The sequence below is a fragment of the Ranitomeya variabilis genome, chromosome 3, assembly GCF_051348905.1.
Source record: "Ranitomeya variabilis isolate aRanVar5 chromosome 3, aRanVar5.hap1, whole genome shotgun sequence".
In the NCBI taxonomy this organism is placed as follows: domain Eukaryota; kingdom Metazoa; phylum Chordata; class Amphibia; order Anura; family Dendrobatidae; genus Ranitomeya; species Ranitomeya variabilis.
In genome coordinates, this window is record NC_135234.1 from 729234444 (window position 1) to 729252124 (window position 17681).

Here is a 17681-nt window from a genome sequence, read left to right on the forward strand (position 1 = left end):
GGGGAGGTGCGTGAGGGACTTCTTTGAGGCTGCGTCCGCTTTCCATTCCTGCAGCCAGAGGATACGCCGAATTGTGATGGCGTTTGATGCTATCCCCGCGACTCCCCTTGCTGAATCCAGAGCTGCATGGAGCATGTAATCTGCTACAACAGCAATTTGAACCGCTTGGTCCGACAGTTCAGGAGCGGATGCTTGGAGGGCTTGTAAATTGTTTGCCCAGGCCAGGATGGCCTTGGCAGCCCAAACTGAGGCGAACGCGGGAGCCAGGGATGCCCCTGCTGCCTCGAAAATTGAACGAGCCATGCGTTCTACCTGCCGGTCTGCTGCGTCCCTTAGGGTTGAGCTATCTGGCAGTGAAAGGAGGGTCTGTGCTGCTAGCCTGGAGACTGGGGGATCCACTTCAGGTGGATCTGTCCATTCCTTGGTGTCCTTCTGTGGGAAGGGGTACCTCGCCTCCAGATATTTGCGATTAGCGAATTTTTTCCTCAGGCTGTGAGAGCTGTTTTTTTAAGGATCGCCTTAAACTCTGGGTGGTTAGAGAAAACCTTAGGCGGCTTCAGAGGTCCTTCAAAGGAAATCTGATGTTCTGGGGCCTCTGGTGGCGGATCAGAAATGTCCAGCACCTGATGGATGGACGATATTATGTCCTCAACTAGCGCTGTATTGCTAGGAGGGATTGGGATCAGGGACCCCTCCGTTTCTCTGTCTGAGTCAGAGTCGCAGATCAGATGCCTTCCGAATCCTGTGTATCACTGAGGCGTCCCCTGCTGGGTGAGCTGGGGAGGAGGCCTTCTCTGGTTGGGGATTGCGGAGATCTGCATTGTCTGTCCCTGGAATGGGACGGTCTAGATGACCTGGAGCAACGGTGTCTCTCCCTAGAGGGGGATGACCGTGTGCTATGGGATGACGCAGATGGACTTGATCTATGGATCCGCTTGCGTCGTGACCTAGACGTGGATGTGCCAGGGTCATCTTGTTCCTGAGTCAAGCTCTCCCTTTGCTGGGTAACGGTCATAGCCGGGGCATGACCCTGCAGAGCCTGAAGCAATGTGGAAGTTAGGTTATCTATAGACTGCGTCATAGATTGCGATATCTGAGTAGCCCATTCCAGTGTGGCATTAGACACCGAGGCATTGGCAGGGGCTTGAGGCTGTGACACAGTAGTTTGTATACAGTTCTGACAATGCGGGTACGTGCTTCTACTGGGGAGAGCGGTCCCGCAGGCTGTGCAGAATGCATAATAGCAGTTCTGCCTGGTTCTCTTAGACCTTGAGCCCGGCATAGTGCACAGAGTGCAGAAGTGCTGCCAGCAGATGGACCTTACAGGGGTAGAGAACCTACAGGGGAGCCTTATAGGTAATATGGATTCACAGCTGAGTAAAGATAACCCAGCTGTGATCTTACCCCACCAGTGTACCCCTAGGTCCAGCGCCGAAAATCCACAGTCCTGTGCCCCCCGGAGACTGGCTGCCTGGTCCTGGTCCTGCAGACCGGGAGATGCAGGGTTAATCTGCAGCCGAAAATGGCTGCAGAGACAGAGGAGAGAGGAGGAGAAGGGGGCGGAGAGCTGGAAAAAGGCGGCAAGGCTATAAAAAACCCGCCCTTTCTGTCTCGATCCGCCCCTTGTATGACACTGTAGAGTGTCATATTTGTCATCCGGGGGGCGGAGAGGAGGCTGCTGCTTCAGCTAGGCCGAAGCCGGGGCCTAAATTAGATGCCTGAGGCCCAGAAGGGCTCCAGGCCGGCCCGAAAGTCCGGGAGGGGGTCGGATCTGAACCGGACCCCTCCGGCTTTGAAGGCAGGATGGCGGTGGGGCTATAAGCGGAAGGGGGAGCCCGGCTGGGGTCCCCCTGAGGCAGTACAGAGCTGGTGCTGCCGCAGAGACAGGGACGCAGGGAGCCCTGTGTCTGTATGTGCCATGCCTGCCTGCACTCCCCCCGGCCCCAACAGGAGCCCGCAGCTGGGCTGGGGTCCCTGGATGCAGGCGCAGTGTGCTGGCCCATTGCTGGGAGCTGTAGGATGCTGCCTGTACAGGCCCTACCTGAGGTGTCTCAACCTAATACCCCCAGAGGGGGATAGGGAGGGTGCTTTTGTCACACCTTCAGGGGCCTTTATCCTCGCCTCGACCTCAACCCAGAAACCAAAAGGAATTGGGGAAGGAGGGGGGTCTCGACTTCGAACCAACACCCGAGGGGTTGGGGAAGGAGCAGCATGGGGAATAGCCATCTCAACTTCAACTGGGCACCCCATAATAGGGGGCCGAGGAAGGAGCCATGCCGGGAGTCTCACAGGAGACCCTCTTTTCTTCATCTGTAATCCCGTCGGAAAACGGGAAACGGAGTAAAAATCTTTAGGTGTGCCTCCTTTGCGACACTAAGCAAAAACTGGAGAAGGCTGATGCCGTCCAGGGGTGTATACTGCACAGGAGGAGCCACAGTTAATCTTTTTCAGATTATGCATAGTGTCGCCTCCTAGTGGACAGCAGCATAACACCCATGGTCCTGTGTCCCCCAATGAGGCGACAGAGTAAGTTCTATTTTGGCCTTATTTGACCACATGACCTTCTCCAATGCCTGCTCTGGATCATCCAGATGGTCATTGGTGAACTTCAAACGGGCCTGGACATGTGCTGGCATGAGCAAGGGGATCTTGGGTGCCCTGCAGGCTTTTAATCCATGACGACGTAGCGTTACTAGCGGCAATGTTTGAGAATATGGTCTCACCTTTCTTCAGTTCATTGACGAGGTCCTCCCGTGTAGTTCTCGGTTGATCCCTAACCATTCTCAGATTCATCCTTACCCCACGAGGTAAGCTCTTGAATGTAGCCCCAGACTGAAGAAAAATTAGTCATCTTGTGTTTCTTCTATTTTCTAATAATCGTGCCAACAGTTGTTGCCTTCTCACCAAGCTGCTTAAATATTGTCCTTTAGTCCATCCAAGCCAAGTGCAGGACTACAATGTTGACCCTTTGTGTCCTTAGACAGCTCTTTGATCTTGGCCATGGTGGAGAGGTTGGAGTCTGATTGAGTGTGTGGACCGGTGTCTTTTATACAGGTAATGAGATCAAACAGATGAAATGAATACAGATAATGAGTGCAGATTAGGAGGGCTTCTTAAAGAAAAGCGAACAGGTCTTTGAGGCAGAATTCTTGCTGGTTGGTAGGTGACCAATTTCTTATTTTATGCATTAAAACACAATTTAATTATGTAAAAATCTTACAATGTGATTTTCTGCTCTTGTTTTATTTTTGGATTCTGTCTCATCACAGTTCAAGTACAATAAAAATTACAGATATCTCCATTATTTGTAGGTGGAAAAAACTTGCAAAATCAGCAGTGTATCAAATACTTATTTGCTCCACTGTAGCTGCTGCCTAACAAAATAAAGAATACTAGGAAAAAAAAAAAAAAAAAAAATCTACAATCAAAAAAAATAAAAGATTAAGAAAAAAAATATGATTCACTATGTAGGCGACACATACCCTTTAAAGTGAACAGACTATAATTTTTATTTTAGAATGTCTTACCATGTACAAATTTTTGTTGACCCCAATATATTTGCCGTTGCCACAGCCCACATCAGCCACGAGAGAGCCGGCTGATAAACTCCTAAGGAAGTCCACCACCTTGGGCCACGGAGAGTGTCTTGTGCTGCTGAAGTGGCCAGCGATATCTTCATAGACCTTATGGACATATTCTTTCTCCAGGGACTCAGGCACCAAGTCACTGACTCGAGGAGGAGATTTCTTCTCTAAGCCTTGCTGGCTATCACACACTAATGGATAAGCTGTATGGATATATGAAGAGCAGGATGGTTGTTTTTCTTATGGGTATTAAACAAAAATGTGTTATTAAAAAATGAAATCCTTCCTAACAATTTTTAAAAAGCATCCTTGAGATATTTAAGTTTACACAATGGCCGCTTGAGTAGTCATAATAGGCCGACATTACTTATATCTTACTTTACAGCTTTGCTGTATAGACTTGGACAGAGCCAGCAGAGTCATCTAGTTATCAGTGGAGACAAAAATTCATAAATACCAGCTCTGTTGTAATGCTGACGGCCAAGGAGAAAAGGATCAGGCATGCTAAAAATAAAAATCTAACAAACTAAATGCTTCATTCCATGGCATCTGAAAACAAGTTGGAAAGCTTTGGAGTTGGAAAGGGTAAGTGTGCCTGTGTTCTCATCGGGGACAGGGGAAAAAGCCGCCTCCATAGATGTGTGACAGAGGTTCATCTCCCATAAATCAGAGGTTGAGGCCAATATTATTCCAACAAGTATAAAAGTATGATCTTAAGAAACTAAAAATAAAAATATATATATATATATATATATATATATATATATATATATATATATATATATATATATATATATATATAAATTTTCACCCACATTTCTGAATTTCAACACCTCAAGTAAACCATTACTTTTGCCAGGAAAAGTTGAATTTTCCCAGCTGTGGCCGCTACTAGGGAAATAAAGTATTGAACGCTTTAATTTAAAAAAGCTATCAAAATAGCCAAAGCTGCTCTCCATTGTAGATCAAAGAGGAGATCCCGAGCACAGGACCATTACGTGGCCTAATAGGGGATACAGGCAGGCTGGGTCTTTGTAGGCCCTCCCTTGTATTATGGAAAAAGAAAAAAAAAATAGGAAAAGGTCAATTTTATGCGCGACTTACCACATTTACATGAGCCATGTCTTATTTTTCTAAATGTAAAGGATGTCCTTGTACCTCTCCTGCTTAGGGTCAGCTCTCCGGCATTCCTGCTGACTGTTTCCACCTTCTGTCCTTCCGATATTTGAACAACATCAAACTTTCTTGGAGTGATGCTGGAAGGAACAAAGTTCAGTAATTACAGAGATCGGATAAGACGGAAATAGATTCAGCAGTGAAGTGCTGTAGAACTACGCCGGTTCTGAGCGGCCTTCTCGGCGTCACGGACATCACTCAGAAGAAAATGGTTTTGCTATTGAAAAGGAAATATCCATAAACAAGTAATGAACTGTCCAGACTCCGAGATGCTCCTCTCCTAGGAGAAGCTATACTTTGTGCTGAATACACCAGTCATGGACTCAAATCACATTCTCCAGCAAAAGTCATTTCCCTGTCATCCACGTAGAGAAAAGACGCTTACAGGGGGATGTATAAATGTTCATTGCTCATGTGCAAACCAGTCCAGCATATCTATGTAACCCCAACCCTACCACTGATTGTTCATTGTCAGAAAGCTGCCAGTGTACACAGGGTTGTGGCAAGGTTACACACCGCTCAGCATTATGACCACTGTCCCATCTACAACAGATAACACAAGGACTCACTCGTGACTTCTCCAAGCAGCCCAGTAAGTAACATCGCTGGAATCAGGGTCTCTGTCCCTACAATGTGATGCTCTCAGATTACTAATCAAAAACTTGCCGAGACTCCCTTTAACCACTTGGTGTCTTTGAAAATGTGAAGAAGGTTAAGACACTCAAAGGACTGAACTTCTGAACAGAAAATGGTTTTTAAATATAACTGCATAGGATTCATACTTTGAGTATTAGCGCATTTTCGGGAGGTTTTTGAAGCGGACCTGATGAATAAGACATTATGTGCACATATAAATACGGAGGGCGTTTCCACAAATCAATAAAGGTTAAAAATGCAAAGTCCATGTAAAAACTATCAACTTAGCAATTTAATCTTATTAAAAATCTCCTCCATTCACATTGGCGTAGTGTGCTTTATCCAAGTTACCAGCCGCTGCTGCTTTCTAACATCATGGCTGACTTGGCCACCAGCGCTCGCCTCAGGTGCAGGATATTCCAGATAAGTGGAACAACGCTTTACCCTTTAGCTACTTATATACATTCTCTTGCCCACAGTGCTATCACCCCCTGTTCCCTTTGTGATATGCCAAATACTACAGGGACCATACAGCCTGAAACGTACCCCCGACTCTGTATACGAGACAGGTATTTTTTATATATTCTTGACATGTTCTTGAGACCTCAGCTAAATACCGTGCTGTAGTTTCTTAGTCCTATACCATCCTCTTGTCCACAGCACTATTCCTCCCTGCTCCTACTGGGAAATACCAGACTACACGGGGACCGCACAATTTGAACTGTACCCCAGACTCTAAAACACAAAACAGGTACTGGTTCTCATGCACCCACAGATCTATAGTTCTGAATAAGCCCCCCGTGTTGACCTGACCTAATTCTCTGACATTTTTTGGTCACTTTACCACTATAGACTTGATCCCGGCTGGAACTCCGTTTATACTGCACCGGCAAGCACCTAGACCATACCAGTTCGGTTAGTATTTTCTCTTGGGGAATTGTCTGTGGGACTCTAATGGACATAGCTCATCCCTATGCCTTCTTGAACTCTGTATACATTGTCCCATGACATTTTATTTGGTCACATTATTTTAGAGGGACATTGACCAAGCTATAACCAAGTCACAATAGACACCCTATGTCCTAGGGGGCATCCCTACAAGCATTTATTTTTGTTACACAGGTCATGCACTACAATTCTATTCTGTATTATTCTTTGCAGGTTACATAACTGCGTTCTTTACCAAACTCCCCAAGCTCACAGGGTCCTTACTGTAAAGAAGTCTTTTTGGGGTATGTCTGCTTGCCTTTTTGGCTTAACACCACATATTGTATCTCTTCGAACCATTCTCATTGATCTCAGGTCCCGCCTTGGTTCCATGAACCTTATATAAGATATGCCCTTGAATCTGGATGGATATGCCTTTCCACGACTACTAGCTTGTGACATGCATTCATCTATGTAAATATGTGTATTGTTCCTTTTTGTAATTTTGTTTGTTTCTCTGCTTGTTACAGCGATTTTGTGATCAAGGCCACGGGCTGGCCGAAATGTTAAAAATATCGCCTATTTTCCATGAACTCTTGATCCGAATAAACTTTTTATAAGCAACTTGAACTATACGAGTGCAGTGATCTTTTTCTCTACATGTTCTATGGGACTTCAGGCCCCGTTCACTAGCACCGTGAACCACAGTGATTGAGCGCTAGCTTTCCGTGTACTTTGCATTTTCATGGTGACAGGACATTACATTCATGTAGTTCCCCATGGCTGTGTGTCCATTAGTCGGGGCCTCAGTCCTTCTCAGCCCTCATCCACATGTACGTCACTTGACAAATACTAAGGCTTTAACACTGGAGGTTAGGACCATCCCGAGTAGGGTCACCGTGACGCGGTGGGATGGCCGATACGGCTTTGTGATCAAAATCGTGCTAAGCATCCTATATTATTTTCATGCACTATTGCCGTTCAATAATTTACTGCAGGGTATTTGCTCATTATGTCTTCATCTTGGGTTTCTGTCTGTATAGTGGCCAGTGTGAACGTGCGCCTACACGCTGCATGCACACCAGTTGTGATCAAGACTGCTAATTAGGTACCACATATTTTTAGGTGTGCACGTTAATTGCACAATATTACTATAAAAGTATGGACAGTCTATGTCTATAGTGACAGTGTGACAATCAACACCCAAAACATTTCCCCATACATACCCATGTGTCCACAGAGATCTAGATTCTCCACTCATCACCAGCAGGCTGCGTTGAGGCACCATCACCGGGACACTGGTGCCATCCGGGTGTCTGAAGTCCATGACAATCTGCAGAAACATAACGGTCCATCATTGAGAGCTCATCTCACATTTTTATTTGACTTAAAAAAAATATAATGAAGGATAATAAGGTGTTTCTATGACCCAGTAGTCGCTTAAAAGGGAACCCAAAATGTACAGTAACACTATTAACCTGCAGACATGGGGTTATTAGTGTTCTGACACAATGCGGCCGCAGCACCGAGAGCCCCGCTGCCGGGAGGAAATTATCTTTATTTACCCCAGCAGTGTTCGGCGTTCAGTCATAGGGGTGGGTCGGCCAGTTCCAGTTACCGCCCCGTGCATAGAGAGCGGCGTCGGTAACCGAGCCCCCGGACTGACTGACAGCAGCTCAGAACTAGAACCTGCTGTCAGTCAGTGCCGCGAGGGAAATGACAGCTGCTGCTCTCTATGCACTGAGCGGGGACTGAAACTGTGCCGGCGGCACCCCTGTGGCTGAACGCTGCCGAGGAGGGTGGGGGGATGAAGTTTATTTTCTTCTGGCATCAGGTCTTTGAGTACCGGTGGCCACAAGGGGTTAGAACGCCATTAACCCCATATCTGCAGGTTAATAGTGTTACTTTAAAATGACAGGTTTTGTATCAAAGTAACGTAGTGAAGAAACCAAAAATGTCAGCAACCAAGACCCCCGATGCAGAAAACCATCAGCCATGGAATCGATGTGTTCTTATTAAAGAAGGATGTGAACAGATGAGCAGCTGCTCACATGCCGACTCCTTTAGGCTGTGTTCACACGCAGCATTTTTGCAACGTGTTTTTTTTTTTTTTTTTTTTCCTGCAGCCAAAACGTTGCATTCAAATAGCAGGTTGTGTACATTTCTGCTGCGAATTACATGTGTGATTTCTCTATTGTACACGTTTAATAATGTTTGTTTTACGCAACAAAAAAAACAGCAAAACAAAAGTTGCAAAAATGCAGCCAAATCTGTTTGCTGCCTTTTTTACAGATTTTTTTTATACTTTATGCCCCTGGGTGAGAATAATCAAACTTGTTTTTCTCATCTTTCAGGTTACATCGGGGGTGGGGAGGGCCTTATCTACAGAATTCTGTAGAGAAGCCCCTAATGGCGGTGGCCGCAGCATACATGCGAAAAATGAGGGGACAGATTCCCTTTAAACGTAGTGCAAAGCTGGAAGAGAGCTTCGAGCCACACGCGATAGGAGCATCTTTGGAAAGAGCTGAGACATGGCGTCTGGAAAAGGCAACCGTCAAACACGAGACAACTGGAGCAGTTTGCTCATGAGGAGCGGCCAAAATACCTGTCGAGAGGTGCAGAAGTCTCATTGACAGTTACAGGAACCGTTTGATTGCAGTGATTGCCTCAAAAGGTTGTGCAACAAAATATTCAGCTAAGGCTACCATCATTTCTGTCCAGGCCTATTTCATGAGCTTTATTTTTTTTTTTATTATTCTGTGGAAACAATATCTGACTTTCATTTGTTCATTTTCATAGATCTTTTATTTATTATTACTTTTGTCAGATTCTAGTTATTTCTGGGACCATTGTGGGGTTTTTATGTCATTAAACGAGGGGTACCAACAATTTTGACCACGTGTGTACACAGACAGAGATCGTGGCTACCGATGGGCTCAGCTCACGGTCCAATGTGTATGGCGGCCCCACGTTAAATGATGTAGGATGGGGGAAGATAAAAATCTGCCGTTTACAATTTCGGACTGACAAACTTCAGAGAGAGAAGCCGCAAGAGGATTTTGGAGTCAGCAGCAGTTCAGGCAAAGCTCCTGTGTATGGAGGAGGTGGGTGAGAGCTGCCGGCCAGACCATCGTTTGGGTGACATCTATCCAAAGTGTATTGGGGCCTAAAGGTGCCGGACTAATTTGTATCCCATCATACATCCAATATACATCTGAAATTATTGGATGTAAATGGCCAATTAATCTGTCAGAACGTTGATCTGTTGTGCAAAAAAGAAACACCCATCTGCCAATCACAACAACTGTAAACTAATCTCCAGACATCTCCATTATAAGGGGAAGAAAAGTTTTATTTTAGGACGGATTATGACCGATGAGGAAGATGAGAATCAGTTCTCAGACAACATTTGGAACATCTATAAGTCAGTACATAGGGGGCGCTACCCCTGGAACCACAAGACCATGACCATTTGTAATTGTTCTTGATACCTCTTCACCAGCAGTATGCCTGACGAAAGATTTATGAACCAAATCATTGCTAAAAAAAACAAATTATACAACAGCACTGAGCAGTGTAGATGTGAATCCAGTACTTGTGTGAGAAACATACTGAAAAGCTCTGATATTTTCTGTGTCTGTTCAGCTTTCTTCTACCTGCAGGCTTTGGTAGCTCACTGAGGGATCATATTACAGCTGCTTATTAGTTTTCCTTGACCAAGATTAATTTTTAGATGTTTTTTAAGTGAATAAGATCAGCAGGCGGGAGGGAGAAGCAGCTAATGAATTTAGAAAGAAGCACATTTCATTGATGGGATATATTACAGTGTTTTCTTGCACCATTGGGGGGTTCAGTCCTTTCCATTCTTGATGGCGGCATGCTGCAAGGATGTGTCCATCCGATTTATCGTCTCTGCCCATTAACCGAACGTTGTACGCGACCTAGAATTCTCCGGAAGAAATATAACACCCCAGACATCATCTCGGTCCCTTTAATTCTCCGCTCTATGAAGCATTTGCAGAAGTAATTTTGTGATTCTGATGAAAGTTAATTAGCTTGGCAATATTAAATGGGAGAAAATGAAGAAATAGTATTTATCTTAGCCGCTCTCTCTGTGTATCTTAGCAGAGTGTCATTTCCCAATTATTTAAATTAGCCGACAAACACAAATATAATTTCACGTTCACACCCTGGGAACAAACAATGGATGTGATGGGGCGCAGAAATTCATTTCAACTTTAAGTCAAGTGCAAAATTAAAAAAAAAACAAAAACAAAAAGAAAGAAAAAACGCAATAGAAAAGTTAGTGTTTGGATAAAATTGTTCACAATTACATTAAGTTATTTTTTGCAGTAAAAATAATGGGAAAAAAAATTATAGTTACTTACCGATAACGGTATTTCTCTGATCCCATGATGGCACCACGGAGAGAGGGGTCCGCCCCCAGGGACAGGAAACCTACAGGTGAAAAAGGGCGTACCTCTCTCCCACATCAGTTGGTTTACAGAGCCTTATACAGAACTTCAGCTGCAACTCAACATTTGCACAAATTAAAACTTAACCAATTTAACTTAACAGAGGCACCGTGATTTAACAGAGGCACCGTGATTTAACAGAGGCACCGTGATTTAACAGAGGCACCATGAATAGGCTAATGACTAATACATTATAGTGTGCACACCTGTGTGTAAAAGGGAGGGAATATACGGGTGCCATCATGGGATCAGAGAAATACCGTTATCGGTAAGTAACTATAATTTTCTCTATCCCCATGATGGCACCACGGAGAGATTTGCATAGACTTTAACTCTTAGGGAGGGACCACTGCCTCTAGAACCCTTCGCCCAAAGGTGAGATCTGAGGAGGTCAAGTCTAAGCGGTAATGTTTGAAAAATGTAGACTGTGAAGACCAAGTGGCCGCTCTACATATCTGTTGTATCGAAGCCCCAGCTCTCTCCGCCCAGGATGATGCCACTGCTCTGGTTGACTGAGCTTTTATATTCTCCGGGATGACCGTCCCGCTGGATGAGTAGGATAGGGCGATAGCATCTCTTATCCACCTCACTAACGTGGCTTTCGATGCTTTTTGTCCCTTCCGTGGACCCTGGAAGCAGACAAACAGAGCCCTATCCTTCCTGCACTCCCTAGTGGCTGACAAATATTGGACTAGGCATCTTTTTACGTCAAGGGTATGCAGTGTTTTTTCTCCCTCATTTTTGGGGTTGGGACAAAATGAGGGTAGAGAGATCTCTTGTGTCCTATGAAATTGTGACGCGATTTTAGGGAGGTAAGCCGGGTCAGTTTTTAGAATGACTATCGTCGAGAATTTGAGTAAAGGGAGGACACGCAGATAGTGCTTGTATGTCACTGACACGACGGGCCGAGGTTAGGGCCACTAGGAGTGTGGTTTTTAGAGATAGGATCTTTAGGGGTGCGTCTGCCAGGGGTTCAAAGGGAGGTTTGGTTAGCGCATTTAAAACAAGGTTTAAGTCCCATGGAGGGGCATTATGAAGAGGGATAGGCCTTGATCTACCTGGGGCTTTAATGAATCTCGTGATCCATCGGTTTCTGGCTAGATCGTAATCATACAACACTCCCAAGGCTGCTACCTGGACCTTCAGAGTGCTCGTAGCTAAACCTTTTTCCAACCCCTTCTGCAGGAACTCAAGAATTTTCCCTATTGGGATTTCCCCCGATGGGTCTGCACCCGATACTGACATAAATTTTTTCCACACTTTCCCGTATATTCTGGTGGTTACGAGTTTCCTACTCTGTAATAATGTGGACACCAGATTGGGTGAGAAACCTTTATCGCTTAATAGCTTCCTTTCAAAAGCCAAGCTGTCATGTGTAGGCTTTTTACGCTGGGGTGACACTGGGCCCTGGGATAACAGATTTTGAGAGTCTGGTAGAACCCATGGGCTGTCTATGGACATTTTTCTTAGCCAAGAAAACCATATTCTGCGAGGCCAGAACGGAGCTATTACTATCACAGTTGCTCCCTCCTCCCGAATTTTCCTCAAGACCAGGGGAATAAGGGATATTGGAGGGAACGCGTAGGTGAGGCGATAGTTCCAGGGAATTGTAAGGGCGTCTAGAGCTACTGGGCCCCCCGGGGATTGATTGAGCAGAACATTTTTACCTTCCGATTTTGACTGTCCGCGAATAGGTCTATCTCTGGCTCTCCCCAACGCATTACTATCTGGTTGAACACCGATTGTTTTAGCTCCCACTCCCCCTGTCTTAAGCGCGTCCTGCTGAGGAAGTCTGCGGTTTGGTTTTCTGAGCCTTTTATGTAGAGGGCTGTTAGGGACTTCAGGTTGTGCTCCGCTATGTGAAAGATGGATCGAGTTTCTTCCATCAGTGTTTGCGACCTGGTACCCCCTTGGTGGTTTAGATATGCTACTACCACCTGATTGAGAAGATTTTTACGTGGTGGGAGCGAAGGAGTTTTAGAAAGTGTGTCAGGGCGAGCTTTACCGCTAACAGTTCCTTCATGTTTGATGAGGTTAGTTCTTGATTTTTGTTCCAGTTTCCTTGTGCCACTTGACCGTCTACATGTGCTCCCCACCCCCAGGGGCTTGCATTCGTCGTTAGGATTTTCTCCGTCGGTAGTGCCCAAGGGACCCCCTTGGTAAGATTTACTGGGTCCGCCCACCATTCTAGGGAGTGTATCGTAGTTGATGATATACTTAATTGCCCGTCTAAATTTCCGCCCAGATACAGGCTTGAATTTAAAGTCTCCCATTGTAGGTCTCGGGTATGACACTGTGCCCACTGTACAGTCGGGATGCAGGCTGTCATAGAGCCCAGCAGTGACATAGCTTTCCTGAGAGTGGTGACCGGGGATGTCGACAACTGCAACACAGCCTGTGTCATTTTTTGAATCTTCCCCTGAGGAAGATAGCACATTTGTGTGCTTGAGTCCAGGACTATCCCTAAGTACTCCTGTACCTGAGAAGGGACTACTTTGGATTTGGAAAGGTTCAATAGCCAACCTAGGCTTGACAGAGAAGTCATGACCAAATCCAACTGTTTGCAGTGATGGAATGATGCCCCTGCTACAAGGAGATCGTCCAGGTAGGGAACTATCAGGATATTCTGTTCCCGTATATGAGCCATCACTTCCGACATTATTTTCGTGAATACTCGGGGTGCGATAGCTAACCCAAATGGGAGGGCCCGGAACTGATAGTGTTTTATCTCCCCCTGGATATTTGCTGCTAGTCTGAGATACTTTTGATGATCCCTGAGGATCGGCACATGGTAGTATGCATCTCGTAAGTCTAGAACAGTCATGAAACACAACGGAAAGAGTATTTTCACGCAAGATTTTATTGTCTCCATTTTGAAGTGTGGGATTTCGAGGAAACTGTTTAATTTTTTGAGATTTATGATCGTCCTGTACGATCCATCTGGTTTCCTTCGGAGGAAGAGGGTGGAGTAGAAGCCCAGGCCTCTTTCCTGGTGTGGGACTTCCTGTAAGACTCCCTTCTGGATTAGGCTTAAAATCTCTTCCTGGAGAGCTGACTGTTCTTGTGACTGTCTCTGCGGTGTTACCATAAAGTTGTTGGGGGGAACGCGGAATTTTAGCTTGAGCCCTTCTCGTATTATGCCTAAAATCCAGGGACTGTTTGAGATTTTTTCCCAGGCTGGAAGAAAACCGGCTAGTCTCCCACCGACCCGGGGAACACCTTCATTGAGTTTTCTTATCAGGGGTGGGTTTGTTGAACAGGAAACCTCTGTTTTTGTTTCTTTTGTCTTCCCATGCCTCTTTGTTCCCTTTAGGGGGTCTCCTCCGCATGAATTTTCTATTCCAAAAGGAACGCCTGTAAGACTGGTTGGGGAATCCAGGGAAAGATTTTTTCTTATCCCCGGCTTTGTCGAGGATATCGTCTAGCGTTGACCCGAACAAGAATTCGCCTTCGCAAGGTATTGAACATAGTCTCGTTTTCGTTTGAAGATCCCCAGGCCAGCATTTTAGCCACAGGGCACGTCTTGCGGCATTTGAGAAGGTGGCTGACCTGGCTGCTAGTCTAACCGAATCTACGGATGCGTCAGCCAAAAAGGCTGCAGCACCTTTCATTACAGACACGGATTTTTGAATTGTCTCTCTTGAGACTTTCTCTTTTAATTGGGAATCCAAATGCTCGAGCCACACCATTAGGGCGCGGGCCGTGCAGGTGGCAGCGATGGCTGGTTTTAGTCCACCCCCTGCAGCTTCCCAGGAGTTTTTTAAGAAAGTCTCGGCCTTTTTGTCCATTGGGTCTTTTAAGGTACCCATGTCCTCGAAGGGCAAGGCGAACTTTTTAGAGGCCTTTGCTATGGCCACATCTAACTTTGGTGCCTTACTCCAGGATGAGGAGGCTGGGTCATCGAAAGGGTACTTTCTCTTGGGAGTCAGAAGAGCTTTTTTGTCTGTTTTTTTCCATTCTCTCTTAATTAGAGAATGAATTTTCTCATTTATTGGGAATGCTCTTCTTTTCTTTTGCTCCAGACCGCTGAACATTATGTCCTGCGCTGTTATTTTAGGTCGCTCATCTACCAGCCCCATTGTTGTTCTGACTGCTTTCACTAAGGCGTCTGTCTCCTCTATAGGGAAGCAACTGCGCCCCCCTTCCGAGGATACTGAAGAGGTGTCAGAGGCTGATGAATCGTTTGAGTCAGATGGCTCGCTTTCTGACTCGTCTGCACTAGACTCAGGGAACCCATGACTTGTCTTGTGTTTTTTCTTTGTGGTTTTAATGCCTTTAAGGGCACTCTCCACTTGACTTTTTATTAATGACTTAAGCTCTGAGGCAAATGCTGGGGTTTCCTCCTGAATCGTCTTTTTTATACAAGTACTGCACAGTCTCTTCTGCCAGGAGGAAGGCAGTTCCCCTAAACATATAGCACACTCTCTATGCTTTGTTTTGCCTGCACATTTCCTTCCCTAGAAAAAAAAAAGAGTAACTCCGTATTAAAACTCAGCACTTTCACGTAGGTCACTCACCCCCTGTGGATCAGAAATACCGCCTCGGGCCCGGGGACTGTGTCCGCTGGATTCGCCGCCGGCCGTGTGGTTTTTGCAGACCCTCGGCTGCGTTGTGACTCTGATCGTCCGCTACTGCTGCGCTGTAGAGAGGAAGAGTTCCCCTTGCGCTGATGCTGTAAGTGCTGGCGCCGCTGCGCCTGTACTTGCTTATGGGATAGCTGGACAACTTCCTGCACATCCTGCTGCTCGTTCTCACTCATAGTGGCCTCCGCACTGTTTGGTGCACTGGAGTTTGAATTTGCCACTTTTTTCTCGCTTGCTGAGCGTTCTTTTATCATAGTGTACCGGTGACACCGGAAGTGACGATCTGCGCATGCGCCCGCCTGACTTCCGGTTCTCCTGGATCGCCGGCCTCACATGGGAGAAGATATGAGCTGGGACGCCAGCGCGCGCGCGCACTAGCGTTCCGTTTGTCGGCGCCTGCACTGCCGGGCGGTGATGGCGCCGGCGTCTCGCGCGGTCCCACGGCATTCGGCACCTTCTCCCCTCTGGGGCTTATGGAAAGGTAGCCGCCGCTACCTCCATGCTGTAACATAGGGCTTCTTTGGTGACCGCCGTCACCCGCTTCCTACCCCTTTTTTTTTTTTTTTTGTGAGGAAGGCAGACTTGATCCTTTCACTGCCTCCCCCCCCCCACTCACCCATGAGGCCCGCCGACCCCTGTGGTGGTGCTTCAGGGAAGGGAGAAAAAGGGGGGAGAAAACCGCTCAATCCAGCCATGACAGGGCGCCCCCTATCAAAAATCGACTGGACCAGCCCCTGGAATCCCACGAAGAATCCTTCAGGTACGTGCTGTAGGTTCCCCGTCAGGGACAGGAAACCAACTGATGTGGGAGAGAGGTACGCCCTTTTTCACCTGTAGGTTTCCTGTCCCTGGGGGCGGACCCCTCTCTCCGTGGTGCCATCATGGGGATAGAAAAATTAACTCTATAGCCCATTGTTGACACATTATAAAAATGTACAGCGGAGGAGAGATGCTGTGTACGGCGCAGGCTCGGGAGAGTGATTGATAAAACTAGTGGGTATGTTCACACCTGGCATTTCGGCAGCGTCTTTTTTCTGCAGCCAAAATCTTCACTCTTAGATGTAAAACCACTGCATGAAACAAGAAGTATCTGCATTTTTATGTGTTTCTGCTGCATTTTCAGGCAGATTACAAGTGTGACTTATCCACAGTACATGTTAATAAAGTCAGTTTTATCCACTAAAATGTTGCAAAAACGCAGCACAAATAGGCTGTGTATCTTTGCACTTTCTATGGCTGAAAAATGCTGCAAAAACCCTTAAAGAAGTAACAGGTTGAAAATTTTTAAAACGCAATTTTCAAAATCATAAACACAGAAAATGGACATAAAAAAAAGTCAGTCAGGACAACAAAAACTATTGTGTGCATGAGATTTGACATTTTTCTCATTATTTCACCCCAATTAGCTTTTTATTTTACCCCAATTGTCAGTACATTATGTAGTAAAATGAATGGTGTCATTCACAAGTACAACTTGTCCTGAGGCACCGCTGCCTGGACTCTCCAAGTCTGGGAACTTCATCTTATCCAGGTACAGCCGTCCCGGTGAAAGGTCCACCCATCAAGGACAGGAAGCCAACTGAGGTGAGGGAGAGTTCTCGCCCTTTTATCCTGTAGGTTTCCTGTCCTTGAAGGGCGGATTGCCCCCTCTCCATGGTGCAGTCATGGGTGAGAAGAAAAAAAAAAAAAAAAAAGGCAAACTTTTTTCAAAAGCTGTGGCTCTTGAAAGAAGAAAAGGAAGAAACAAAAGTGTTGTTTTGACGCCAACAGGATGATCAGCTCCCAGTAGAGATTTTGAGATAATTACCGACTAGTCAGGTGTAACTCGGGGGAGGGCTTAACGCAAGATGGTAAATTATAGGAAGTCCCCTCAGGGGCAGTCTGAGGAAATAGTGAGGATGGAAAGGAGTGCTAATAATATTATTATCGTCAGCTTTTAGGGGAGGAATCAGACGTACACAGATAGTCCACAGAAAGAATCAGATTCTGAATCTATGAAAGAAATGATGGTAAATGGTTACCTCCGATCCCAAGCTCAGAGAGGTGATTTCATCTTCAAATGCAGAATGGGTATCAATATGTGGTGGAATACCTAGAAGACAGCGAGGACAGAGCTGGATCTTCCATCACATGGTACAATGACAAACACCACAACTAGGGTATGTGTCCACGTTCAGGATTGCATCAGGATTTGGTCAGGATTTTCCATCAGTATTTGTAGCCAAAACCAGGAGTGGAACAATTAGAGGAAAAGTATAATAGAAACATATGCTCCACTTTTGCATTTATCACCCACTCCT

General features: G+C 45.9%; 1 protein-coding gene across 4 annotated transcripts in view; it reads right to left on the reverse strand.

The window, feature by feature from the left end:
- ALKBH8 (alkB homolog 8, tRNA methyltransferase) overlaps positions 1-17681 on the reverse strand; it is a 46798-nt gene that overhangs the window by 16920 nt on the left and 12197 nt on the right. For 2 of the 4 annotated variants that reach the window (XM_077298404.1, XM_077298406.1), the window contains 4 exons: positions 17403-17473; positions 7550-7656; positions 4689-4840; positions 3528-3787 (listed from right to left, as the gene is read on the reverse strand). In XM_077298404.1, the coding sequence (XP_077154519.1) occupies positions 3528-3787; positions 4689-4840; positions 7550-7656; positions 17403-17473 (590 nt within the window). The remainder of the gene's footprint in view (positions 1-3527; positions 3788-4688; positions 4841-7549; positions 7657-17402; positions 17474-17681) is intronic. The other 2 variants (XM_077298407.1, XM_077298405.1) reach the window with 1 other exon arrangement.